General features: G+C 48.1%; 2 protein-coding genes across 4 annotated transcripts; one reads left to right on the plus strand and one right to left on the minus strand.

Moving 5' to 3' along the window:
- The first annotated feature begins 552 nt into the window (after positions 1-552).
- Positions 553-15,563, plus strand: ARF1 (ADP ribosylation factor 1). Of its 2 annotated transcripts, XM_037383978.1 has the most exons (6): positions 553-699; positions 8,664-8,781; positions 11,160-11,339; positions 12,007-12,117; positions 12,803-12,927; positions 13,992-14,641. In XM_037383978.1, exons 3-6 carry the CDS (start codon positions 11,192-11,194, stop codon positions 14,151-14,153), a joined length of 546 nt encoding a protein of 181 aa, XP_037239875.1. In that variant the 5' UTR covers positions 553-699; positions 8,664-8,781; positions 11,160-11,191; the 3' UTR covers positions 14,154-14,641. The 2 variants fall into 2 exon arrangements, with proteins under 2 accessions (XP_037239875.1, XP_037239874.1); XM_037383977.1 differs by lacking the exon at positions 8,664-8,781 and having other exon boundaries at positions 554-699; positions 13,992-15,563.
- Positions 15,564-19,916: 4,353 nt separating this feature from the next.
- Positions 19,917-25,150, minus strand: C4H1orf35 (chromosome 4 C1orf35 homolog). Of its 2 annotated transcripts, none has more exons than XM_037385541.1 (9): positions 25,061-25,150; positions 24,089-24,223; positions 23,797-23,950; positions 23,656-23,701; positions 22,712-22,794; positions 22,499-22,571; positions 21,734-21,813; positions 20,785-20,925; positions 19,917-20,580 (listed from the first exon to the last, which is right to left on the minus strand). In XM_037385541.1, the coding sequence occupies exons 2-9, from the start codon at positions 24,180-24,182 to the stop codon at positions 20,343-20,345; spliced, it is 909 nt and encodes a 302-aa protein (XP_037241438.1). In that variant the 5' UTR covers positions 24,183-24,223; positions 25,061-25,150; the 3' UTR covers positions 19,917-20,342. The 2 variants fall into 2 exon arrangements, with proteins under 2 accessions (XP_037241438.1, XP_037241437.1); XM_037385540.1 differs by having other exon boundaries at positions 22,494-22,571.
- Between the last annotated feature and the right edge of the window lie 113 nt (positions 25,151-25,263).

Consider the following 25,263-nt stretch of genomic DNA (forward strand, 5'->3'; position numbering starts at 1 on the left):
CTATAGGGTGCACGGCCAGCTCTCTAACATATAGATATATGGCGCGCACATCCCAACGCGTGCAGGCCCCGGGAAGGCGTGTGTGCGCTGCAGCGCATCCAACGAGGCACACACGCATCCCCACGCATGCAGCGCTGCGGGCCATGTGCACGCGGCACAGCACCCATGCACCCATCCTGCAAGGCAGGCGCGCACCCCAGCACACGGCCGGGCGCGGAGCGGCGCTGCGCGGGCCGGGCGTGACGCCACTGCGGGTTTCTGCTCATTCTGCCAGGCGACAGGCTGCGCGGCGCGGATCAGCCCCCCCATCCCCGCCGCCGCACACGGTGCACAGTGTCCCCGGCCCCGCGCGCGCCCCGCCCCGCGCCGCATCCGGTCACGCGCCAGCTGGGAGGAGGGAGGCTGGCCGGGTGCGTGGCCAGGCGGGAGGGCACGCCCCGCTCCCTCGCGCACGCCTTCCGCGAGCGGCCGCTCCCTACCTCGGCCCCGCCCATTCCCCGCTCGGCTCCGCCCTCCCCCGGTGCCCTCCTCGGTTACCCGTGGTGCCGCGCGCGGGGCTGGCACTGACGTGGCCGCGGAGCGCCGCCATCTTGTGTGCCTGGGCGGAGAGCGGCCGAGAGGCGCAGGGGGGAGCCGGCTCCGAGCGGGACAGACCGAGGACAAGCCAGACCTACTGCCCGGGGCAGCAGCTCGACGCCGGTGGGTTCACCGACACCTTCGCCCTCCCTCCTTCCAGCCCCTTCCCCGCCGGCCCGCTCCCCCGCCCACACCCTGCGGGAGGCGGCGGCCCGCGGCCGGCTGTGAGGCGCCGAGGCCTTGTCGCTGAGGGGAGGAGGCGGCGTGCCCGGGGTGAGCGGGCCCGGTCGTTTCTTTCCAGCCGTCCTTCTCCCCCCACCGCCGCCCTGTTTCGGCGGCTGCCGGCGGAGGAGCGAGCCGCAGGCAGGCCGCAGCGTAGGCCTTGGGGAGCGCGGGCCTGGTAGCGTGGCAGCCCTGTCTGCACACACACACACCGCCTGTGGGGCAGGGTGGCTGGGCCGGGTTAGGGGGTACCAGCCTTTTCGGGCCCTGCTGGGGAGGCGTGGGCACGGCGGGAGGGGGCACCGCTCCGGCTTCCCGACAGCTGCCCAGGGCCGGGCGCCGCTCCCCCTACCGGAGGCATTGGGCGGGATGGGCTTCTCCTCCCTCCGTTCCCCAACTCGCACATTCCGGCCTCAGCCCTGCCCGTGAACGGGTCGGAGGAGAGGCGTTTCCTCGTTTTCCTCCCCCCGAAAACCCTCATCGTAGCGGAGACCTAGTAGCCCCGTTGGGGAAATGGGGCTTGGATGAAACTCGTAGGAGAGGGGTTCTTTTCCTTTAAGCCGTCGGGTGCTGAGTAGGGCTTTCAACTAGTTGGACTGAGGCGGGTGGTGGTAAGGAGTTGAGCTTTAGCCTGGAGCAAACTGCGTTTGCCATCCATGGCTTGGGTTTGATGGTCTAACGAGATCAGTTTTCCTTGGCGTAGCAGCTCCCGGTGGTAGGATATTATATGCTGTCTGAAAATACTATATCTTGTCTCTGTGAGTAGTTAACATGATACTTCGGGCTGATAACCTCTGTCTGATAAAATGATAGGCCAGCTATGCGAACCTTTTCACGGAGTCGTCCATTTGCCCCAGTGCAGCATGACTAAAACTCTGCTGGGTCATAAAACTGCCTAAATGCTGTGTTTGACATTGACCTTGTTGCTTTGCTGCTAGGCTCTTGCCAAACCAAATTCCACAGGTTGATTAGAGTTGCATCCAGAGGTCTTGTTTTGAAATGTAGCTTTGTCAATAACTAAAATGCAAACTATTTATATAACACTTTGAACTTTGTTTTGCAAGCAGCAAGGCTAACAGCACCCCTTTGCAGGATATTCTATTAACCTTATTTTTCAGGCAAAGAAATTGAGTCAAAGTAAATTGTCCAAGGTCATTTAGCAGTATCGTTATTACTATTTTTGCTACTGATTTGGAGCGAGCACTTTGCTAGGAAAAAGGAACTGCAGCTGAACTAGAGGATTGCTACTTGGTTTTTGTTTATGGGTTTTGTAATCAAATCGTTGGTATAAGCACGCATAGCCTTACAGATATAGAAGGGGATACTCTGAAAGGAAAGTTTGTGGTCGGTATGATGCCACTGATTTCCTCTGTTAAAAACATCTGCAGTGCTGGAGAACCCTGTTGGACTGCTTTCCCTGTTGTAGTAATTACGTTGGGTGAAAGGGTGAGGAAACTCGCCTCACTTGAACCTCTTAAACTCAGTTGCTTTGCCAAGTTTATTGATGCTTCTACTGTGGTAGAGCTTCAGGAGTAAAAATGGCTCAAACAGATGTCATCTCCACTCAGAACAGCCTTTGCTGCTGCTGTGGTCTGTGATATACGTAATAGTTGCTGGATCATGTTTAAAAGGCAAACACCTGAGCGTAAGTCGGTCCCCGGTGGTCTGAGGCATTTGCTGAATGTTGAGGATTGCCTAGTTGCGAAATACAGTTGGAATCTGAAAAGGGACTGGGCAGGAGCGGTGCATTTTCGCTCAGTGCGCATAGTTCCCTGTGTGTTAGTCATGCTGACTGAGTCGGGGGCAGGACTGGTCACAGCTTTTCAAGGCAAACAACATGTGTGTGGGAGTAGGGGGCTGGATTGTAGTCCTTATAATTGACCAAATTGTATTGTGCTCCGGTTACACCTGTTTGAAAGCCAGCTTTAAGCAGTAGCATTTCTACTTCTTGCTGAGGTATATTTATCAGATAAACTATTGATTACGTTAACTGCTGGAAGGAGGAAAAGCTCACAGCCCAAGATTCCAGCTGAATTTGCAGTGGTGAAGTTTAAAGAACCACTTTTCTTGAAAATTAAGTTTGCTTTAGAAGTAAGAGCTGCTGAGATGTGTAAAGAAGGACTTTCAAGCAATATTTTTTTTTAATGGATTTCAGCAGCTTTCAGAAGGATCTAGATTGCCTTACAGTGGATAAATTTGGTGAACACAAGTTAACTTTTTCTGGAAAGGAATAGTTCCGATTCTTTTTTTAGAAGTCTTTTGAAAGTTTGCTGCTGGAATGTTATAGAGCTTGTATTAGAGCTAGCACTGTCCTCAGCCATTATTCCCTTTCTTTAACTGATGAGTAAAGAAGTTTATAATCAGCTTCCTACTACAGCAGCTGTTTTTCTGTGTTATTCAGCATTTTTTTTCTTTCTGCTTGTGAGTATCCAATTTTATTTCTTGTTTCTAACACATGCAAACATTGAAGGACTATGGTGCTGCTTCTGCTGATACTTCAATTCTATTAAAACTCTCATGTCTAATATAGCTCTTTTTCATACACTGATCTTGTACCTAACAACTAGCTGCGTAGGCTCTGCTTTGATGTTTCCCCAAACCCAATTTCATTACCCAAGCTCTCATGTGAGTTCTTGCCATTTCTACTATGAGTGTAAATGTTGACTTACTGCCCAGTTACTGGGAATGAATGACAGGTTATTTGGCTTAAAATTTAAGATTTTGAATTTGTGAATTGTTCAGTCTCAAAAAAACCCTGTGCAACACTTACCTGAAAAGAAATGCTTTGTAATAACCAGTTCTCACAGCAGTATACTGGCTGTTTAACAGGTGATTGTGAAGTTGCAGTCCAAACTTGGGTGTCACAACTGCATTGTCGGCACCACTTTATTTCCTGAGCAGCTACAGGCAGTTCGCAGGGAGGTGATGGATGTGCTTTATCTAAAAGCATGAACAGTGGTCTCCTTTACTTTTCCACCTGTCAACCTGTTCTTTAAATAAAATATTTTTCAGACCAGATATGTGTTTTTCCTCTATGTTAGCTTGCATGCAGTTGAGTTACATGTGCTAGTGTATAACTGCTTAAAACAGTTAGAGATTTTGCTGTGAAACAGAAGTACCTTGCTTCCTGTGCCCAAAGGTGAGAATAAGGGAGTAACTGATCTGGGTTTTGAGTGTCAGGTCAAGTAACTGCCCTCTTTGCTAGATGCTGACTTTTTTTTTTTTCTTCTGACCAGTATTTTAGTTGCTCTTGTGCCTGAGAAATAGGCATGACGCCAAAGGAAGTTTTCAGTCTTTTGCCCTTGTGATCTTGTAAGTGGAAATATTTTGTTTTCCTGCCACTCTGAGTCCAGTACTCTCAAGAGAATGTCACAGCATGTGGAAAATGCGCTATCTGGGTAATGTGTATAGACAGCAAGATGTTCAACCTACTTAAAGGTTGAACAGAGGTGCTGCATAACAAGCAGCTCTGTGTTGGGTTTTTTCACCCAGCTTCTCATTTGCGGTCGACTTGTCCTCAGTCTGTCTTGAACCATGCAGTGTGCATCTAGGTGCTCTTTAGTTGGTCACTGGAAGCCTTCAGTGGCGAAGTCCAACTACACCTCTTTAGATGCAAGTACAGTTATATATCTTTAACTTTGATTTCACATGAAGCTTCAATGCCAGTACCATTCCTCTAACTTCTAGCAAAAGACAAATAACAAGGTTATGATTGTTTAGGACACCATTTCCATCTCACACTTGGCAGAAGCACCCCCAGTGTGAAGTGGGGAAAATTATTGCAGTGGTGGGTTTTGATCTCCACAGTTAACACTCCCCTAGTTTTAATGGGTACAACTATACAGGAGTTGGGACTTACTGTTAATGAAGAGCTCTGAGAAGAGGTTCTTGAGGAGGCCTTTTATTACAAGGGTATATAAATCCAAGATAATCCCTGCGGTGAAGAAAGAACCTGGCCGCCTTGTTAGCTACTCTAACAAGTTTATGTCTAGTGATGTTAGTATGGTCTAAAGTCTCAGTTAATTCAAACCAAAATTATTTGAGTTAAATTCCAGTGTTAAGGCCCCAAAGTTAAAGGGCTTGAGTTGATAAGTAGTCGTCTTTCACTCAGGTTATCAGATGTGGAAGGCCAGTAAACAACTCCTAAAAATAGTTGAATGTAACTGTACTGAAATAGTTCTGTATTGGGCCACCCTGGCTATATATAAAGAAGTGTTTTGATCAGGAGTGTTTTTCGAAATTTGCTGTAACAGAACACTTTACTCTGTAAAGAAATTACTTCAAGTTCAAAACAATGCAGATGTACTTAACCGACTGTGGCTGCTGAGTGGTGATGTGACATACTGTGGTGATAGATTAATCCTAAATTTTAGCAGTGTTCTATTCTTGTTGAATCACTTCTCACATTCGCTTCTAAATAGTGCTTTATACTGTAAAGAACAGGCTGCCAAGTTAGATTTGCACTTTATTTGCCAGTTGTTCTTGTATGTAACACCAGTAACAGTTGTTGAACTTGATGGTGTTTGTGGTTTTTTTAAAGGCATTCTCACCTCTTGTTTACACACAGATTTGATCTTTTGTGTGAATATTTTGTTCTCTTGACGACTTAAAACCTTCTAAAATGCTATAAATTAGAAACATGATACAGGCTGACTGGTGGTATTGGACTGGATTTCAAATCAGTACTTCTGTTAAATAAAAAATTGATCAATTTTTGTTCTCCTGTGACTGATGCAACTAGTATATTAATAACAGGTTAGGAATTACGGGTTTGGGGTTTTCCTAATTGTGTTAGAGGTGGAGTTACTGCTTAGGCCAATGTCAAGTAGACTTTCCTTTAAATGAAAGTCAGTTGTCTTGATAAGCGCACCAGTTTTACTTGCCATAGGCATCTAAGCAAATAGAACAAGGTGCAGAAAGCCACTGGGAAGAAGCTTTTTGGTAAACATGCAACTGTTAGGGGTTTTAGCTTGTGCTTTAGCATTAGTATTTTGACTGATGATAGCAGTGTAATGCAGTATGTCATTGGTAGCGCCACCATGTTTCTGTCTCCTTGAAACGGGCATTTAAAACAAGATATGAACGCTCTAGGGAGATGTGATAGTTCCCAGAGACAACAGATGCCCTCTGTACCTCTCCATCCAGTGTGCTGTGCAGAGAAGGGGCAAAAAATTAAGCCTGTCTTGACTGATGTTAATTGCTGCTGGTATTTTTCAGCTATATAGAACAGATTGCCGAAATGATTGTGCCCAGCAAGTTTAGTTATGCCATTGAAAAGTTTTGAGCATTATTTTTTCACTGTGGGAGCCTTACGTGGTAAGTGCTGGTATGTAACAGTGAAATAAATGTATTTCTATACTGTGGGCATAATATGACTCAATAATGCATATGGCATTCTCAGTCTTAGCCTCTATGGGATCTTAGCCTTTTGTCTACTATGGGATGTGTAAAGGAATGGTGTAAACCTGAATGAAACAGTGGCATTTACCACAACTTGTGGCTCAGTGAAGTTTAAACACTATGTGGTCAGAAAGAATTTTTCCAGAGGTACGAAATTAAGGTTATGCAGAGATTTCAAGATGTAGCTATACTTTCTTTGATGTGCAGCATACCTTCTGGTCACACTTCTGTGGGATGGCTTGTTAACTAACAGCTCATGCAAGAAGTTTGGAGGTCAAGAAGTGTGTTTGACTTCTCAAGATAAGCAGCCTGAATGAAATGACATTAAAATGCATTAACGTACGGTTAAATATAAAATGCTGCAGAAGATTGTGTTCAATGATCTTTGGCCTTGAGATATTCCTCAGAGCTCTTACTCTAACCACCTACAATTAATAAAAGCAAATTCATGTTCTTACTCAAGGGCCATATTGCTTTAACAGACACTGTGCTGTCTGCAATTGCAGACATTCATTTCTAACTCATTACATAGAACCTTTCTGAAAAAGGCTGCCTGTTCTCCTAATTGCTTATCTAAATGTATCACTTACTAGAAAACAGGCAGCTGAAAATACCTTGTTTCCTGAAACAAAACTATAGTCTTACCCAGTTGAATGTCCTTCTTGCTGTTTACCAGTGGCAAGTTATATCTTACCTGAACCTGCCTAACAGGTTTTTACTGCTGTGAGGATCTTGAGGTGGAGTAGACTACTGTAGGGCTGTGCTTCAGGGCTGCGATGGGCAGGGAGAAACAAGAGTCATACAGGCAGTTCAGTTTTGGGGTGATCTGGGTTTGTTGAAGGGGTGGTGAGCTTCCATTTCTAGAAGCTGAAGTCACGCTGTGGGAGCGTGCATGCTAAGTGCTGCAAAAATAGTCTGTGCTATTTATTCAAATTGTTCCATTTCATACACAGATCTTCCTACTTAGCCTGATAGATGCCCCTTTTGAAGACGTGCTGAAGTACTATGGGCAGTACTACAGCAAGCCATATTATTTTAAGTTTTCAGGCATTTTATTGAAGTTGTGCTTCTAAAATGATCAGTGCAGCCATTACTGAAAACATTTGGATTGAGGAAAAGAAAAGGTTAAGCTTCAGTATAGAATATAGGCAATGTATTGGTAAGTCTTGATACAGATCGTGAATGTTGAAGATGCCTGAAAAGTGCTGGGATTGCTTGGTTAACCTAAAAGGGTCTTAAGCTTCCTCATATTTTCAGACTGTATGTTAGTTCTCGTGGTCCAACTAATGGACTGAAATGGGAATTAAAGTAAACAGATTCAGCTCTGAAGTACAGTGGAAGTAATCGCATGATCCCTCAGCTGAGTTGTATTAATGGGTGGCAGCGAAGTCCTGGGAAGCAGCTCTAAACTGTCCCAGCAGATTCTGCTGTTGTAGTGTCTGTGCTGCTTGACAGCAGGAATGGTCTGAAAAGCAGAGACCTGATGGCTGGTCACAGTTGTGATGATGATTTGGTTGAGGATTTTAATGATACCAAGGAAGGAAATTTAGGTGTCATTTGGGGTTTTATTTTTTGGTTTTGGGTTGTTCTGTTGGTTTTTTTTTAGATAATATAAGGGAATGAAATAATGGCAGGGGCAGTGTAGGGAGAGGAATATAATGTACCAAACCATGGGAGTAGGGTTTCTTTTTCTGTGGCAGGAGACGAATGTGATTCTAGCTGCAGGTCAGAGGATGGTCCTGCTGATGGTGAAGACAGAGACCCTGTCTTTTGCCTCAGCAGTATCAGAGTCACTGGGGAACCACAACAGCTTGTGGGAGTCCTGCAGATGGGTTTCTCCTAGTATTTTTCTTTTAGACAGCAATGATTCAGCTGCTTTCTAGTCAACACCTGGACATGCTTGTCTTGCAGGTGTGGGCTGTAAACTACATTTCACTGCCTATAAAAAAAAAATTAGGGCTTTCTGCAATGTCACCTACCCTGAACTACCGAATAAGTAACAGAAGTGGTTTGCATGGTAAGAATGTGGAAGAGAGTAAGAAGGAAATGGAGACCAAGTGCTTAAATGCATCTCAACTTACTGTCATTCATTTAAAAACAAAAAAGTAAAAATATGGAGGATCAGGGGTGGAGGGCAGACCTGACCGGAAAATAGCTGCCAGGAAAACAAGGATCTAATGGGGTTCGCTACTGTTAGCGCCAAGTGTAACTTGTTCAGCAGACTGCGACTTCTCCAGGGTGGGGAAGGATGTCGTGCACCTAAATGCTAAGATTTTGCTGTGTTACTTAATTACTGCTATTGATCCAAGCATTTAATAACCTGTTCTACTTTCAAATGTGCAGAAAGGAAAGAAATGCATTCTTCCGCAGGGCTTCTAAGGTCTTCTTGCTACGAAAGTTCTTACACTCATTTTGGAGGGTTACAAGAGCTCTGATGAAAGGTTCAACCCTGACTTGCTTTTCAGATGAAGTAGAAGATAGAGGTAGCAGGAGCAGCCAGACAAAGGAAAGCTTTGCAGCCTCCCTCCCCTCCAGCCCAGTAAGAGTTGCTGTTGTGGCCTGGGAAGTGAGATTTCCTGCTGTGTGAGTGATTTGGATAAATAGGAACTCTAGCAAAACTGTTTTCTCTACTTCCTAATTAACTTTCCTGTTTATACAGCTTTCGTATGTTCAAGTGGGAGTTGAATATTCATGGTCATGCTACAGAAATGTGAAGGAAATGGTGGAATAATGGAACTTTTAAACCTTCTGTTTGGTTTCAATTCACAAGCTGCTCTGTCAGGTTTATAGACAGGCTTAATTTTAAAGTTTTGGTAAAAATAAATTTATCTTTCACTCAAGTTACTTCAGCAAGTTGATGTGGTCACTGATGTCATTCAGGAACTCTGGAGTGGACTTTGAACTTCACTGTGGAGTTCCTTGTGTTAAGACATGTGACTTAGTTAATGTTACAGTGCTTAACTTCTGGGTTAAAAATTGTCTCCAGCAAAACTTCCTGAGAAGAGCAGAACTGCTTAGAGCTCTCGCACTGCTGAGTGAGGAAACCAGACTTCATACGTCCCTAGCATAGAGCTAAACAGAGTGGGACAAGATTTTTGTTGTGGTGTGCTTTTTCAGTTCAAAGGTTGGTTTAATGGTCTTAAATAGATACTCTGTAAAGTCTGTTTCCATCGAGAATTTTGCTTCAAGCACACAGCTTCATCATGAAATACAGAATATCATAGAATCCCAGAATGGTTTGGGTTGGAAGGGATCATAAAGACCCCCTAGTCCCACCCCTGCCACGCGCAGGGCCCCCTTCCCCCAGCCCCGGTGGCTCCCAGCCCCGTCCAGCCTGGCCTTGGGCACTGCCAGGGCTGGGGCACCCACAGCTGCTCTGGGCAGCCCGTGCCGGCGCCTCGCCGCCCTCACAGGGAAGGATTTCTCCCTCAGCTCTGATCTCCATCTGCCCTCTCTCAGCGCAAAGCCGTTCCCCCTTGTCCTGGCGCTGCAGGCCCTTGGGAAAAGCCCCTCCCCAGCTTCCTCGCCGGCCCCTTTGGGTGCTGGAAGGTGCTCCAGGGTCTCCAGGAGCCTTCCCTTCTCCGGGCTGAACAGCCCCAGCGCTCCCAGCCCGGCTGCACAGCAGAGGGGCTCCAGCCCTCTGAGTGTGTTCGTCGCCTCCGCTGGGCCTGCTCCAACAGGTCCGTGTCCTCCTTGTGCTGAGGACCCCAGAGCTGGATGCAGTATGCCAAGTAGGGACCATATATATCTTCAAAAGAAGATTCAAACTTCCTGTTGTACTTTATGTGGTGTGACTTGGTTTACAGGAGACCCATCCTTTGAATGTTACACACCTTGGATACATGTGCTTCTGTTGCTCTAAGCTTGTATTTTCAGTTGGGCTTGGTGTTGTCTTTTTAAACTGACATCCGAGAGCTTCTAGACAAAGCAGTGGTAGATGTGTGAACTGTCACTATCACCATGTAACATCCTCATCAACGCTTCACTGTAAAGCTTTCAGGCTGCTTTTTTCATGCCTTATGTGAACAGAATAATAGTGCTCTTGGTTTTTTTTATACTTCTCTTGGTCTGGTTTTTAACTTGCTGTAAACTACATAGCAGTAAGTTTGGAAAGGGGGGAAACTTGTGGTGAGGTAGATGCTGTCCCAAGGGCACAGAGAGTGTCTGTTAGGGTTGGAGTGGAGAGGCAGTTCCTCCAGTTCCTCAACAGGAAGCTCCTGGTGATGTTAATCACTTCCAAGGGTCCAAGCAGAAATGTTTGCAGTGAAGGAAGAAGCATTCATTTCTAAACCTGCCTCTCAATGTGGCTATTAATTTTCTATAGTTAAATTTCAGTAAATGTGGTTCTGCTTCCTACAGAGGGTCTCCCTGCAACATTAATTACAGTAATACTGCTTTGTGTTTACGTTGTGTTTGCAGGCTGTTTCAACCTCAAATACCTCTCAGGGTTGAGAGGAAGGAAACTGTTTTGAGTAGGAGAGAATCCAACCTGTATTCTGAGCTTCCTTTGCAAAAGAAGGTCCAGCTATTGGTACGCTAAGCAGCAGAGAGATGAGCACACATCTAAAACTTTAACTGCAGGTTGATTAGAAAAATTACATTTTGTGGTTCACTTTTAGGCTGCAGATACTTTGTCCCCTGTTGTTATGGGATAATTTATCTGAAGTGGTCGGTTGCCTTGAAAGCAAACCATGAATTTTGCAAACAAAAGTTTGAGAACAGGGTTTAATACTGACATCTCTAAAAGGATATTTGAATGATATAAAGCACTCAAAGCAGTGTCATTTTTATGGACACCATTTTGGCATGACTGTTCATCTTTGTATTGCTGAAGTATGGGGAAAAATCATGTGTGGTGGTGGCTGGGGTGACTATAAAGGATTCATATTAACTGATAATTTGTTTGGTTGTTGATTATGCCGTGGTAACCGATGAGTGATACTGTGATCTTTCTCCTCTAGACTTCAGTGGCCAGTGAGAACATATCTCAAACATGGGAAATATTTTTGCTAACCTCTTCAAAGGCCTTTTTGGCAAAAAAGAAATGCGTATTCTAATGGTCGGTCTGGATGCTGCGGGAAAGACTACTATTTTGTACAAACTTAAACTTGGTGAAATAGTAACTACTATTCCTACTATAGGTAAGATTTTTTACACTTTCGTAACTGCTTGCTTTGAGATTTGGGTCTTATTGTTCATAGCAGTATCTTATCTCAGCAGTCACTCTGTTGATTTAAGTGACTTGACTCTCAGAACAAACAATTGATAAAACCATGGTATGAAGATGGCACAGCCAAATGTTCCAGCATGAGAGGAGATTATATGACTGTTGTTTTTTCACTCCATTCCTTCTCTTCAGTCACTTGTGGAACAAGCTTTTATGGGCCACAGAAGGGCAGTCCACACTCTTAAGCGTGTTGTGGTGTCAGGCAGATTAGACTGAGAAGCAGTGGGTGTCACATTTTTTGAGGATGACTGTGAGAATAGTGTGACCGGAGACATACCTTATTTGCAGTCCTTAAAGCCCAGGGGTTTTTTGATGCAACATAGTTTGCTCTGTATAAAATACTGCTGCTCAGGTAGCAATTACAGCTGCTGTTCATTAGTTTGATTGGGGTGGGAGCAGGAGTTCCAGAGAACCCATGTTTGGCTGCTTTGAGGGTTTCAGTGTAGATTCTGTATTTAAAGTGGATTTAAATTCTAAGATAACTTTTTTTAATGGTAACATTCTGAATATGACTTGGTCAATACAATAGGTCCAGGGCCAGCTATGTTTAACTGAGATTTTTGCCACAATTTCTGTTTTAGGTTTCAATGTGGAAACAGTAGAATACAAGAACATTAGCTTCACAGTCTGGGATGTAGGCGGTCAGGATAAGATCAGACCACTCTGGCGCCATTATTTTCAGAACACACAAGGTGAGTCCAAACACTTAAAATCACAGCTTTCCAGAATCTAAAAGGTTCTTTTTAATGTCCTTACTAAGTTGGGGTTTTTTTTTTTGCAAATGGACGGAGTGGGGTGGGGAATTACTGATTATTATTATAAAAGGATGTGTTTATATGCTGCTCTGGCTCTTCTGTTAAGCTAGTGCAGGTTCAAAGAGAGATGGGATGGGAAGAAATCTAGAAACCAGTCTTCCTTGTCCATCAGACTTGAAGTGAGATCAGAATTTTGCTTTTCTTCTGTAAGCATCACAGCGCTCTGTCTTCACTTCAAAGCCAAGTCTTTACTACAAGCTCTAACAGCCCCATGAACTGAGAGTCTGTCATTTCTTCCACTGCTGTGCCTTTATAAATGCATGCATTTGAGTCCTGTCACAGGATTTCAAGAATTGCTACTCACTGGAAAATATCAAGTGGTTTGTGTAGATGAAGCGCACAAGTTCCTAAAACACGAATGCAAACTAACACTCGCTTTCAGCAAGAACAGACTTTCTTTCAATCATGAGATGACAGTAATAATTCAGTATATATCAGAAAAATACCATTTCCTTGTTTTGCATTATTTTCTCTTTAATGCTTAGTTCTGACCTCCATAGGTATTTATCATTTGTAAATAACTTCTGGTGTATGCTTATTTTGATTGTTTGCTTATTTTTAGGTCTGATTTTTGTGGTTGACAGCAATGACAGAGAACGAGTGAATGAGGCCAGAGAAGAGCTTATGAGAATGTTGGCAGAAGATGAGCTTAGAGATGCTGTTTTACTAGTGTTTGCTAACAAACAGGTATGTCCAAGATAGGTGTCTTTCTGTAAGAACTTTTGAAAACTTACAACATATTTGTGAGTGCTAGATACTGAACTTGACATTCATGTTTTCAGTGTAATAATAGATAAGATCACAGTAAATGTCCAGAGTTATTGAGGACAACAAACCCATAGATTAAATTAGCCTGTTCTCATCTGAAAGGAGCATCCTTCTAAATAGTCTTGGCTAATAGAAATCCTTGTATTTTCAGTTTTAAGGAAGAATTCTACCAGCTTGATTTTTAAATTTTTTTTAAGGTTCGCTTGGCTCAAGTATGGCACCCTGCCCAAGCTTCCTCCAAACAGAGAGGAAGGCAAGAAGAATGCCAGAACCTCCCTGAATTCTTCAGTTGGAGTGTTTGAAGGCACTGCTGGTGTTGGTGAAAGCACTGGGCTGACTTTTAATGTACTTGTATTGCCTCTAGGCCCAGCTGATAGTTCTGCCTTTTATTGCTTGTAAAGGCCTTGGCAGCTTAAACCCAAATGTTGAGGGTCTTAACTATGACTTGTGAATTTACAGAAGGATTGGCATCCTGCTTTGTCAATTGCACAGGCTCTATTGGGAAGGGTAAAGAAGCTGTAAGTCTTGTCTAGGAACAGGAAAGGTAGACTATAAACAGAAGCAGTACTAAGCCAAGTACTGCTTTGTGACAAAAGTTGATCTTAAATCGTAACTGCAGTTGCAGAAAAACATTTCCTGAGTGGAAAGTGAATGAAACAGACCTTGAATTGTAAGCAGTTTGGGGTCAACATGGAGGTGCTTGATGACTTGATCCAAATGTCAGCTGCCTGGCTTCTGCTTTCTGAAGAGGAATATTCCATAATACGTGCTTTTTGATCGTGTTGTTAAATCTTTGAGACTTTGTCAGTTTAGGGAAAATAGCTTGAATATAGAAGTAATCCAGTGAGTTTTCCTGAGAGAAGTTCTAAGAGCTTTTGACTTTCTTTTAATGGTTTTAAAGCTGATGATCAAAAACTGTTTAGGGAGGCAGGCATTTCTTGTCAGCAACTGGGGGAGAAAATGACTCTTCTTCCTTCCCTCAGGACCTGCCGAATGCGATGAATGCAGCAGAAATCACAGACAAACTTGGACTGCATTCTCTTCGTCACAGGAACTGGTATATCCAGGCAACCTGTGCCACTAGTGGAGATGGTCTCTATGAAGGACTGGACTGGTTGTCCAATCAGCTCCGAAACCAGAAATGAAACCATAAACCTTCCTCTTCCCTCTTTTTCCACCCCTCCCTCTTATTTCCTCCTATTCGCCCTTCGCTTTACTCTAATGTGGCAAACTGTGCTACTTTGTGGTATTGAGTGCCGGAAGCTGTTTTCATTTCTTTTGTCACAGTATATATTGCATCATGCTGTAAATGTGGCAAATACAAGCCTGAAAACAGTTAGGTTTCTTATTTAATGTAAATAGTTTTTGTTTCCAATGAGGCAGTTTCTGGTACTCCTATGCAATATTACTCAGCTTTTTTATTGTAAAGAATCAACTCACTGTTAGTACTTGGGAGGGATTTAAGTGGGTTAACATAAGGGTTGCCAGTGGTCCTTGTGCAGTAGAGCTGAATACTATCTCAGTTGGGTTGTGAGATCTGTGAGATCCATTTTGGCGGTTGGTTTTTAACCTGAATTCTGTATTTTTTTAAATAGTCAAGGAAAAGTAAAAACACTTCAACATACAAACGTTTGACATAGCTTCTGCTGTTCTAGTTCTAATGTGGTGATTTTTGATTCTTTTGAAATGCTGAAGCAATGATCGACACTCAATTAGCTTCATCCGGTTAAAAAACAGGTCACAGCTAATAGATCTCTGGCTCTTTCTGTAGCTCATAGTATGTGCTCATATTTGTTCATACTTGTTAAAAGGTTTGTCGGACCTGGTTTAGATGAGCTTGCAGACTCATGCTAAACATCTGACTTTTGGTTCAGGTGAGATTTATTGCTTCCATTGAACTTGAATAATTTCCAGAAGTTTAGCCTGTCGTATTTGTCAAAAGTGTTTTGTACTTTTCTTGTGTGTAAACCACTCCAGAAGGCAAACTTTTCCACAGAAAGCACAGCCTGTACTAGACCTAAGCTCTATAGGCAGAAAGTACTGTACTTTAACGTAAGAATTGCCATGAAAAACACCAAACATCTATGTATAGTGTCTAGGAAAAAAAAGCATGAGAGTTTGGAGAGTCATTCCACTCTAGAAGTATTCAATCCCATTTTGGAACAATCCCATATCTGTATATGTGTGAAAACCCTTGGCATCCCTCATACTGCAAGGTTCAGATTTGCCATCAGAAAAAAAGACCTCTTTACTTTTCTTTTGTATTTTGATAAACACTGAAGAAGCTGGAGCTGTTAAACTTTAACTTGAGGAACTATCAGAACTGGTTTATTTAGTGTTGTGGAAACCTTTATTGCTTTCAATACACAATTAGTAATCAACTGTTTTGTATACTTGTTTTCAGTTTTCATTTCGACAAACAAGCACTGTAATTAAAGCTATTAGAATAAAATCTCTTAACTATTTCATGTTTTTTATGCCTTGCTGTTCATTTGATCATCTTGGCAGAATCATAAAGAAATACTTGTTGAATAAAAAGTTTCATGAAACTTGCACTGGTATCATGTTGTTTTGTATCATCTTTGTTACAGTACCGTGTCCTTAGATGAACACAAATCCAACCAGGATTTTGCCACATGACAATTTCAGGACATCGCCTGTATTTTCCAAATAATGTGTGGTCCCTAGCTGGACTGCTGTGGTGAGGAGGTGGGCAGCAGTTCTTCGGTGCTGTTGGCCGGGGGTAGTTGGCTTCTGCTGCAGTCCCTTCATTGCCTCAGGGGCATCTGTTGAACTTCTTGAGTAGTCCCATCACTTCCCAGAACAGATTGCTTTACCTGCTGATCCCACTTGATAATAGGATTGGTGGACTAGCAGTTTTGGAGGGGGGTGGGGTGGGTGGGGAATGGAAGTCTGCCTTCCTAAACATTTTGTTTTGCATTTATTCTGTTCTGCAGTCCTCTCTGGACCTGGCACAGAGCTCCTCCCAGCTGATCACCCTGCCTTCCCCTGTCAGCTACAGCTTCTCTTCACTGAAGGGCACGCTTGGGCTGCTGGCCAACTACTTGGCTGCTTTCCTGGCCGGAGTTGCAGCAGATTCCCCATTACACAGGCTGGAAAACTGTCAGATGAAAGGTGCATTGTGCAGGTTAGAGAGCGATCTCCCTGGTGCGGAAACCTGGGGCTTCGGATGGGTATCAGAGGGGGACGGTGGCTGTGCCAGGAGGAGACAGGCTGTTAACCTGGCATCTGCTTTCTTGGTGTCAAATGAGAGCTGGCCTGTTGGATGATCTCATGATCTCTGTTCAACAGATTACACTTCTCTTCGCTCCCCAGGTTTTTGTTTCCTCTCGGAATCCTTCAAGCAACATGGCAGCTGCTTAACGTGTACGCACAGGCCAGCCCTCGGGCCGAGCCTCAGCGCGTGAAGCTGTCTCTGCCCTTCTGTCTTCAGCTGCGACAGCTGCAGGGGGCTCAGCTTTTTCCAGGATTCCCAGCAAGGGCTGCCTGAGCCCCGTGTCTGTCGTTGGCGCTTGTCTCTGTAGTAGAGGGTAAAGAGTATTGAGCAAACAGGGGGATTACAAAACTCCTGTAAGTCAGGTTATTCTTGCCTTGAATTTCAAGCTCTGAATCAGGATGTGTGTGTGCCTAATAGGGCAGGACATCTATTTATTCCTGTTCTGGGTGGGAATTGAAGGGCCAGCTCTTCTGCTGGAGTCGCTTTGTGCCACTGAAATAAGCAGAGCCCCCCACTCATCTTTTGTCCCCCACCCCTAAAAAGGTGGAAGATCTGTGGTGACACGGCACCCTGACCCCAGTGGCAGCAGAGATGCTCCTCTGAAGCAAAACCTGGTTTTTACCTGAGGCGTGTCGGCACAGTGTCCAGCTGCACTGCAGATCCAGCTCCTCTGCACAGAATTTGCTGCTGGCCAGGGCTGGAAGGAGGAGAAGATGGGGAGTGTGCTGATGTTATCTGAGATCAGCATGCGTCTGCTGGGGCGGCACAGGCTTTGCTCTGTTCTGGGCTCTGCCAGGCCCCCGGGGATTTTAGCCACACATCCAGCGGGCAGAAGGCAGCTTGGGCCTGGGAGAAGGGGTGAGCAGAAGCACTCGCTCCTTTCGGCTGGGCCAAATGCTGCAGCTGGCATGGTTCTTCCTCAGTTCACTCAGGAACTGGTGCAGCAGCTCGGTGGTGAGGTAGCTGGGGTGGGTTGGGGCCAGGCTCCTTCACCCCCACTCAGCTCATTTTTATCTCGTCTGTATTTCTCAGACTTGCTCAGATGGCAGTTCTGAGTATGAAATAGGCACAGGCACCCCCTTCAGACAGCGCGGGGGGTAGGACCTGCTGCCCGGTTCCTCCGTGTGGGGTCACAAGTGGGGGCTGAAGGAGAGGATGCAGCCAGTGTGACACAGACCACTGGGGGGGTTAATCGCTGGCCCTCCCTGTGCTCATTCACAAGCTGGGGGGACAAACCCGGAGCCCTCTCTGTCCCCCCCTTATCCCCATGAGCTGTGCTGCTCCATCCATCCTGTGTTCCTGGGGTGGGTGAAGCTCCTGTGGTCCCGTGAATGGTTTCACAGGGCTTGTGGAAAGCAAGGGGAGGAGAGGCTGAGCTGTGGGGTCGGGGAGGTGGCTCACAGCGTGAAGCATGGCTGTGCAGCCAGGCGGTAAATGGGGGGTGAATTCTTTGCAGGTCCAGGAGCAGAGAACAGAGGCACAGCCTTCCCGGGAGGCAAGGGCAAAGCTGGGGAGGGGCAGCTCTCCAGGCCAGGCTGAACCATGCCAGGACAGCCATGCCACAGCCCCTCTGGCACCCGGCCTGACATGTCAACGCCCTCTGGCACCAGCTGCCCCTTCATGACATGTGCTTAGAGCTGGGAGTGCGAATCATCCCAGCAGAGCCCAGCCCACTGGGAGACATAGGCAGGGGAAGTGGGAGCCCGTGGAGGGAGCATGACAGAGCAGGATGCTGGTTTCTTTGCTTCTTGTGGTGTTTCAGCTCTCCTTAGTTCCCTTTTCAGCCTGGAGCTGCCAGCACTGAGTTCCCGTTAAGCACAAGCCTGCTCCACTATCCCCACCGCTGACCTGCACTGGGACACTCCCAGTAAGCACTAGTGGCAGCCTGGACCCCCAAAATCCCCAGGAGGGTGACCCCGAGTTCAGTCTGATGAGTGCCAGCAGTGTCAGAGCCTCCAGCCAGGGAACACCTGGGCTCGGGGCTATCCCAGTTGTGCCACGTGGGTTGCACGTGGACAGTCACTCAGTGGGTCCCTGGGCTGCATCTGGGGTGCAGCTGCTCAGACCAAGAGAAATGACCCTGTGACCTTGCCAAGAGGGTTGTCAACCCCCCAAAAAATCTGGGGGGGGTGGAGGTCACCAAAGCTTGCGGTTGCTCTGCAGCATCTCCTGCTGCCTGCATCGGTGGGGTTAAGCACGTGCTTGCAGCCCGGGCGGGGAGCGGGACAGAAGGGCTTTATTGCAGCTCATCACCCCGATCCCGCTGCATCCCCCCCATGAATGCTGCCCTTGTTGGACAGGGCAAGCCTGGTCCCACCCTGCACCGCAGCACGGCTCCGCACCCTGTCCCTCCTGCCCGGCTGCGGGCAGGGCAGTGGTACAGCCGGCGAGATGGCAGAAGACACCCCCAACGCTGCCAAAGCGCAAACCAAGGCCAGTTGCCAGCCCGAGGCTTTTGTCCGCCAAGACACACAAAACCGCCCTGTCTTAAGCAGGAGAAATTGCATCATTAATTACACAAACGAGGCCCTTGTGCTTGGCACGGCCACTCTGTCAGTCGGCGATGCTCCAGCCCAGAGTTGCTTGGGACAACCCCTTCCCATTTGGATCAATATTTCTATTTATTGATGTAGAATTCCCCTTTCTCTGTGCACCAAGTACATAAATACTCATGTTTTGAGGTTTAAAATCCTGGATGGGAATGGAGCTTGCTGCTCCCTGCCACAGGGTGGACACGACCAGGGCAAATGTCTACGGAAAACGCCCCAGTCCCATCCATCTTCCCCTCAACAGCTGAGGAATTATTTCAGAGGTTCTCTTTGCAGCCACTGATTAGGGCAGTTTACTTTTTTTAATCCAAAAAAAGTTGGGTTTTGACCAAAAGGAACATTCCATCACCCTTGCCCACAGCTGCCCGAGTCACAAAGCCCCTGATTTTCCCTGATCTTGGGCTGGGACAGCACTCATCCCTAGGGGAGGGGCTGCTCTGTCCCCACACAGGGGATACTGCCGGAGGACCCCATGGCATGGACATCCTGATTTATGCCACCCCACAGGAATTTGGGGAGATGGACCCACCTCTGCTTCATGTCCCACCAGGGAGACAGCAGCTTCTACTTGGGTCTCCCTAAATTAAAAGCTTTTGGGGATGGGAGGGGTGAATGTCACCTCAGGGCAGCCTGGCCAGGGCTCTGCCCTCTCCTGGGAGTTCCAGGTGGGGTGTCCTGAGTGCTCCCCTGCTTGTGTGTGTGCCCTATGGAGAGTATGTGATGTCCCATGTGGAGCACCCATCACCCCATGGAGAGGACATCAACCTACAGAGAAGACCCATGACCCTTGAAGAGCACCCATCACCCATGGAGGGCATCACCACTCCATGGAAAGCACATGTGGCCCCATGGGGAGCACCCATCACCCCATGGGGAGCACCCTTGTGACATGAAGAGCACCCGTCACCCCATGGGGAGCAGAGGTGGCCCTGTGGAGAGCCCCACAGCCTGGCCATTGTAAAGCCATCGGCTCCAAGATGCAAAACCCTCCCAGTAGTGAGCGAGTCCCTGCTTTTATTTTGCAGCTAATGAACATAAGGGAGGGTTTAAGGAAAAAAACTTCAGCTGCTTCACTGGCAGTTACTTGAGGCCATGGAAAGAAGGTATTAAAAATACTAAAATAATAATAATAGCATCCAAATTCTCTTCACATAAACACGAAGCATCTGCAGCATTCCCAGCATCGCAGCCAGAACCATCCCAGCACCAGCACCCACTCACGGCATCCTCCGTGCTAAATCACACCTGGATAGATGGATCCAGGGAGCGAGGAGAAGGGCGCCTGGGCACCTGCTGCCCCCCCCCACACCCCGGTCGGGGGCAACAGCGAAGGGAGCAACGGCGAGGGGAGCTGCGGTGCTGCCCCAGGTTGGAGGCAGGAGCTGCGGGCAGGGAAGGGGCAGCTGGCATCACAAAACAAAATGCCTTGTGCCAGGCTCAGCCCTGCAACTGCAGAGCTGCAGCTTTTTTAATTTAATAACCTTAAAAAAATAGATAGCTTATGTGAAACCCTGGAAAAACACCGGGTTCCCTCTCAGTCCTCTGCATCAGCGTTGCCTGACCCCATGGGACGAAGGGGACCTGCTCCTGCTCCTCTTCCTCCCCTTGCGCCGCGGGGACGGGTCCCGACCACGGCCGTCCCTGCTCCGGCTCCACCGACGGGCAGGACGGTGCTCGGGGCTCCTGCCCAGGTCCCTGCTGCTGGCAGAGGAATCTGTGTCATGCCGACGCCGGCAGCCATGCCGCGATGTCTCGGGGCACTGCTGGGTTTTCCTTCGGTGGTGCCTATGGGGATGGAGCGATAAGTGACAGCAGGGACATCAGGGAAAGGCTAATTCCAGGGATGAAAAAGGGATTTTGAGAGCCAGGAGAAGCTGACAGGGCATCCTGATGCCAGCCATCACCGTGTGGCTCTCCTGAATCCTTCATCCCATTTTCCAGTGATGATGGTTCATGTCTAGGGTTCAGCCCCCAGCCCAACCCAGCTACCTCTCATCCTGGTCCGGAGAAGAATCAGAGGACGTGGGGGCAGCATCCCTCTTGTGATGCTTGTCCTTCTTCTTCTCTTTCTTATGTTTCTTCTTTTTCTTCTTCTTTTTCTCCTTTTTGGATTTCTTGCCACTCTCTGGACTGCGAGGAAAAGAGCAAGCAGTGAGGATCCCTATACTGCACATCCCTCTGGCTCCTCCAAAAACACATCCCTATCCTTCCTTCCAGCTGCATCCCACCATGTCCCTCCCTGATGAAAGAGAAGCTCCCAGGAAAAAAAAAAAAAAAAAAAAAAAAAAAGGAAGGAAAGAAAGGAAGGCAAAGCAGGCAGAAAAGAAAGGAATGCTGAGAAGAAGGGGAAAGAAGAGGGAACAGTGAAAGACCAAAGAGAAACAAACAAAAAGACACAAAAAAACAGAGAAACAAAAAGAAACAAAGTTGAAACAAAAAGAAACAAAGTTGAAACAAAAAAGAAACAAAGTTGAAACAAAAAAGAAACAAAGTTGAAACAAAAAAGAAACAAAGTTGAAACAAAAAAGAAACAAAGTTGAAACAAAAAAGAAACAAAGTTGAAACAAAAAAGAAACAAAGTTGAAACAAAAAAGAAACAAAGTTGAAACAAAAAAGAAACAAAGTTGAAACAAAAAAGAAACAAAGTTGAAACAAAAAAGAAACAAAGTTGAAACAAAAAAGAAACAAAGTTGAAACAAAAAAGAAACAAAGTTGAAACAAAGTTACAACAGTCAAAACAAAATTGAAACAAAAAGAAACAAAGTCGAAAAAAAAGAAACAAAGTCAAAAAAAAAAAGACGGCAAAAGCAGGGGCGGTGGGGGCATGGGAGGGGGCACAGGCAGGCACCCCCCAGCCCGCTGCCACACGCAGGTTCCACAAACCGTTCCCCCCTCACCGGCCATCCCTGGCGGTTTCCCACCAGCAGGGTCCCCTCACCATTTCTCCTCCACCTTCTCCTCCTTCTCCTGTTTCTTCTTGGAGCCAGACATCTCGGGGCTGCTGGAGACTTTCTGGTGCTGGGGTTGGGGGAAGGGGAAATACGGAGTCAGTCTGTGAGCCAGCAGCTCTCAGTTACAAAAAAAGAGGCTTTCTCCCATTACAAATTAAATTTGAAAAAAATAAATAAAATTGGAAAAATCCAAATTAAAAATTACAGCTGGGAAAAAATAAATAAAAATTATTTTTGGTAAAAATAAATAAATTTAAATGTGGAGAAACTAAAAATTAAATTACATTTGGAAAACTAAAAATAAACACAAATTTAATTTGGAATAAAATAAGAGTAAATAAAAAATAAATCAAATTTGGAAAAAAACCTAAAATACCCACAAGAGCTGCTTTCAAGTTAACAAATTATCTCTGTGCACACAGGGAACGGGGAGCTTTTGCAGGTCTCTGTGCTACAACCACCAGCTTTGTTTTTAAATAAAATCTCCTGAGTGAGGGGCAGGGCTTTCTGCCCTTCCTGTCTTTTATGAAACTTCAGGAGGTTTAAAAATTTTGTTTCTTAAAAGAATTAAAATTAAATTTCTGAAAATAATTACATTTCTTAAAATCATTCAACTAAAATTTATTGAAGTAAACCTATTAAAAGAATTAAAATTAAATTTATTTAAAATAATTACATTTATTAAAACATTTTAAATTAAATTTATCTAAAACATTAAATAAATAAAAATATTTATTAGGCTGGCACCGTACTGTGAAGACAGAGAGCCCCATCTTGGCTGCCTCCTTGTCCTCCTTGGAGAGCATCACCCGGCCAGCGCTGCCGCTGGGGAGAGACATTGCCATGGTGAACCACAAAAATAAAAGAAAACCACAGAAAAAACAGAGAGAAATGGCAAAATTAAATCTAATTGCCCTGAAACAGGGTGGTTTGGTGCAGGACCCCCCCCACCCCGTGAGCCGTACCTGGAGCTGCCCAAGCCCACCACCCGGTCCACATCCTTCTCGTCGCGCTCGGCGCCGTCCCGCTTGCACACCTCAGCCAGGTCCTGCAGGGGGGAGAGCAGCCCGTGTCCCCCAAACCAGCGAAATGGGGGGGGACACTGGGAGGGGCTGGAGGGGGGGGGCCAAGGAACCTCGTGAAGCCGAGCCAAGGCAGGGGCAGGGTCCTGCTGGGGAGGGGAGCCCCCGGCACCAGCACAGGCTGGGGGTCACTGCTGAGAGCCGACCTGGGGCTGCTGGTGGGCAGCAGGTTGCCCCTGGGTCAGCTGTGTGCCCTGGTGGCCAAGGGGCCAGTGGGGTCCTGGGGGGGTGTTGGGAGAAGCGTGGCTGGCAGGTGGAGGGAGGTGGTCCCCCTCCTCTGCTCTGCCCTGGGGAGGCTGTGTCTGGAGTGCTGTGTCTAGTGCTGGGCTGCCCAATTTGAGACTGGGAGCTACTGGACAGGGGCCAGCAGAGGCTGTGAGGATGATGAAGAACGGAGGATGGAGTATCTCCCTGCTGAGGGCAGGCTGGGAGCGCTGGGGCTGCTCAGCTGAAGAGCAGACTGAGGGGACCTCACCAATGTCTACAAGGATCTTCAGGGCGAGTGTCAAGGGGACAGGGCCAGGCCCTTCCCAGCAGCAGGACAAGGGACAACGGGCACAGGCTGCACCATGAGAAGTTCCTTCTGAACATGAGAAAGAACTTTGAGGGTGACAAACGCTGGCACAGGCTGCCCAGAGAAGCTGTGGGGTCTCCTCTGGAAGCATCCCAGGTGCCCGGATGCGACCTGCTGCAGCCTGCCCCAGGAGAACCTCCTTGAGCAGGGGGTTGGACTAAGTGGTCTCCAGAGGTCCCCTCCCACCCCCACCACACCATGATGCCCTGACACCACACAGCAAAGCCAGGGGGACACATGGCTCCCCCCTTACCTCCTTGCTGAGGCCGGTAGGCTGCCTCTTCACATTCTTGTAGCCCCTATAGAAACAAAAGTGGGTGATGCAGGGTAGTGGGGGATGATGCCTCCCACCCCTTATTTTTCGGGGGTTGGGGGGGGGTGTGTGCAGACTCACAGGGCTGCCATCATGGCTTCCTGCTCAGCCAGGCGGACGGCGGCCAGCTCTTCCTCGCGGGACACCGGGGGGGCTGTCTCCTTCTTGCCCTTGGTGTACCAGGTCAGGTCCTTCCCCTTCTGCCACCGGCCCACCGGTGCCATCAGGGAGTTCCCTGTGGGGGACAAGACACCCCCCCAGCACCATCACACCCAAACCCCTCCATCTGCATCCCAAAACCATGTCAGGTGGACAGGGAGGATGGGGATGGGAGGGACGGGGGGGAGGGGACACGGCCAAGGTCAGCCCTTACCCAGGTAGTTTTCACGCTGTTTGTCTGTCTTGACATCCTCCCAGCTGAACTGGTCCTGGCCCCCCCGGACCCCTCCTCGGGATGAGCCGAACATGGTGCCGGACCCAACGGTGCTGTCGGGGAGGGGCTGGTGACCTGCAAAGGGATCAGCCCTTGGTTTGCCCCCCCCTCCAGCTCCTCTGTTTGACCCTGGGGGGGCTGATGGAGGGGGGGAAATGTGCACCCCCTGCCCGCGGGGCGGGGGGGTGTGTGGTAAGCAAAGCGCAGGGGGCATTGCACAGCCGGGGAGGGGGGTTTGTACCCAGAGGGGCGTATGGCTTGGGGGGCGCACAGCCTGGGGTGGGGGAAATTGCCCAAGGGGAGGTGTCAGCGTGGGCGTGGGGTACGGGGGGTGGGGTGGGGTGTCATTCCCCGGGGGAAATTGCACGACCTGGAGGAGGCGGAGCGGTGGGGGGAATTGCACAGCTGGAAGGTGGGTATTGCACGGCCCGGGGGCGGTGGGGGGGTGCGTGGTCATGGGGAAAGAGTTACACGGTCGCGGGTTGCATGGCCTGGGGTGGGGGCAGCTACTGCCCGGTCGGGGAGAGTTGCAGGGGCTGGCGGGGGGTTACGCAGCCCCCGGGGGTGCTGCACGGCCTGAGCGAGGAATTGCATTGCCCGGGGGGGTGTTGCATGGCCGGGGGCGGGGGGGGGAAAGCACGGTCGGCGGGTGGTTTGCGCTGTCTGGGGGGGAATTGCACGGCTCGGGGGGCGGAGGGGGGATTTGCATGGCCCAAGGGGGAAGGAGTTGCAGGGTCGGAGGGGGGTGCTGTCGCACGGCCCGGGGGCGGCGGGGGTTGCACGGTCGGAGGGGGCAGTTGCAGGGCCCGGGGGGTGTTGCATAGCCTGGGGGGAGCTGCATAGCCCGGATAGGTGGGGGGGCTGCTGCATGGCCAGGGGACGGACGGACACCCCACCCCCCCCAGCACGCACCTCCCGCGCCGCTCCGGGCCCCGCGCGCCCGGCCGCTACCACCGCGCACAGCAGGGCGGGGGGGAGGCAGGCCAGTCCGGTTTGCGAAGCGGGCTGTACCACCGCACCACCGAGCGCGGGGGGGGGAGAGGGAGGAGCCGTGGCGCTCCCAGCGGTGCCACCCCAGCTACGACCTGAGGCAACCCCTCGCCACAGAAGCGCAC

Source organism: Falco rusticolus, chromosome 4, assembly GCF_015220075.1.
Source record: "Falco rusticolus isolate bFalRus1 chromosome 4, bFalRus1.pri, whole genome shotgun sequence".
In the NCBI taxonomy this organism is placed as follows: Eukaryota; Metazoa; Chordata; class Aves; order Falconiformes; family Falconidae; genus Falco; species Falco rusticolus.

Excerpts from the sequence above, each read along its gene's own strand:
- ARF1 (XM_037383978.1), top strand. The coding sequence starts at position 11,192 with ATGGGAAATATTTTTGCTAACCTCTTCAAAGGCCTTTTTGGCAAAAAA. Across the intron at positions 12,118-12,802 it reads TTATTTTCAGAACACACAAG|GTCTGATTTTTGTGGTTGAC; the intron begins GTGAGTCCAAAC and ends GCTTATTTTTAG. Across the intron at positions 12,928-13,991 it reads TAGTGTTTGCTAACAAACAG|GACCTGCCGAATGCGATGAA; the intron begins GTATGTCCAAGA and ends TCCTTCCCTCAG.
- C4H1orf35 (XM_037385540.1), bottom strand. The coding sequence starts at position 24,182 with ATGTTCGGCTCATCCCGAGGAGGGGTCCGGGGGGGCCAGGACCAGTTC. Across the intron at positions 22,795-23,655 it reads CTACCGGCCTCAGCAAGGAG|GACCTGGCTGAGGTGTGCAA; the intron begins GTAAGGGGGGAG and ends TCCCCCCTGCAG. Across the intron at positions 22,572-22,711 it reads GTGGGCTTGGGCAGCTCCAG|CGGCAGCGCTGGCCGGGTGA; the intron begins GTACGGCTCACG and ends GTCTCTCCCCAG.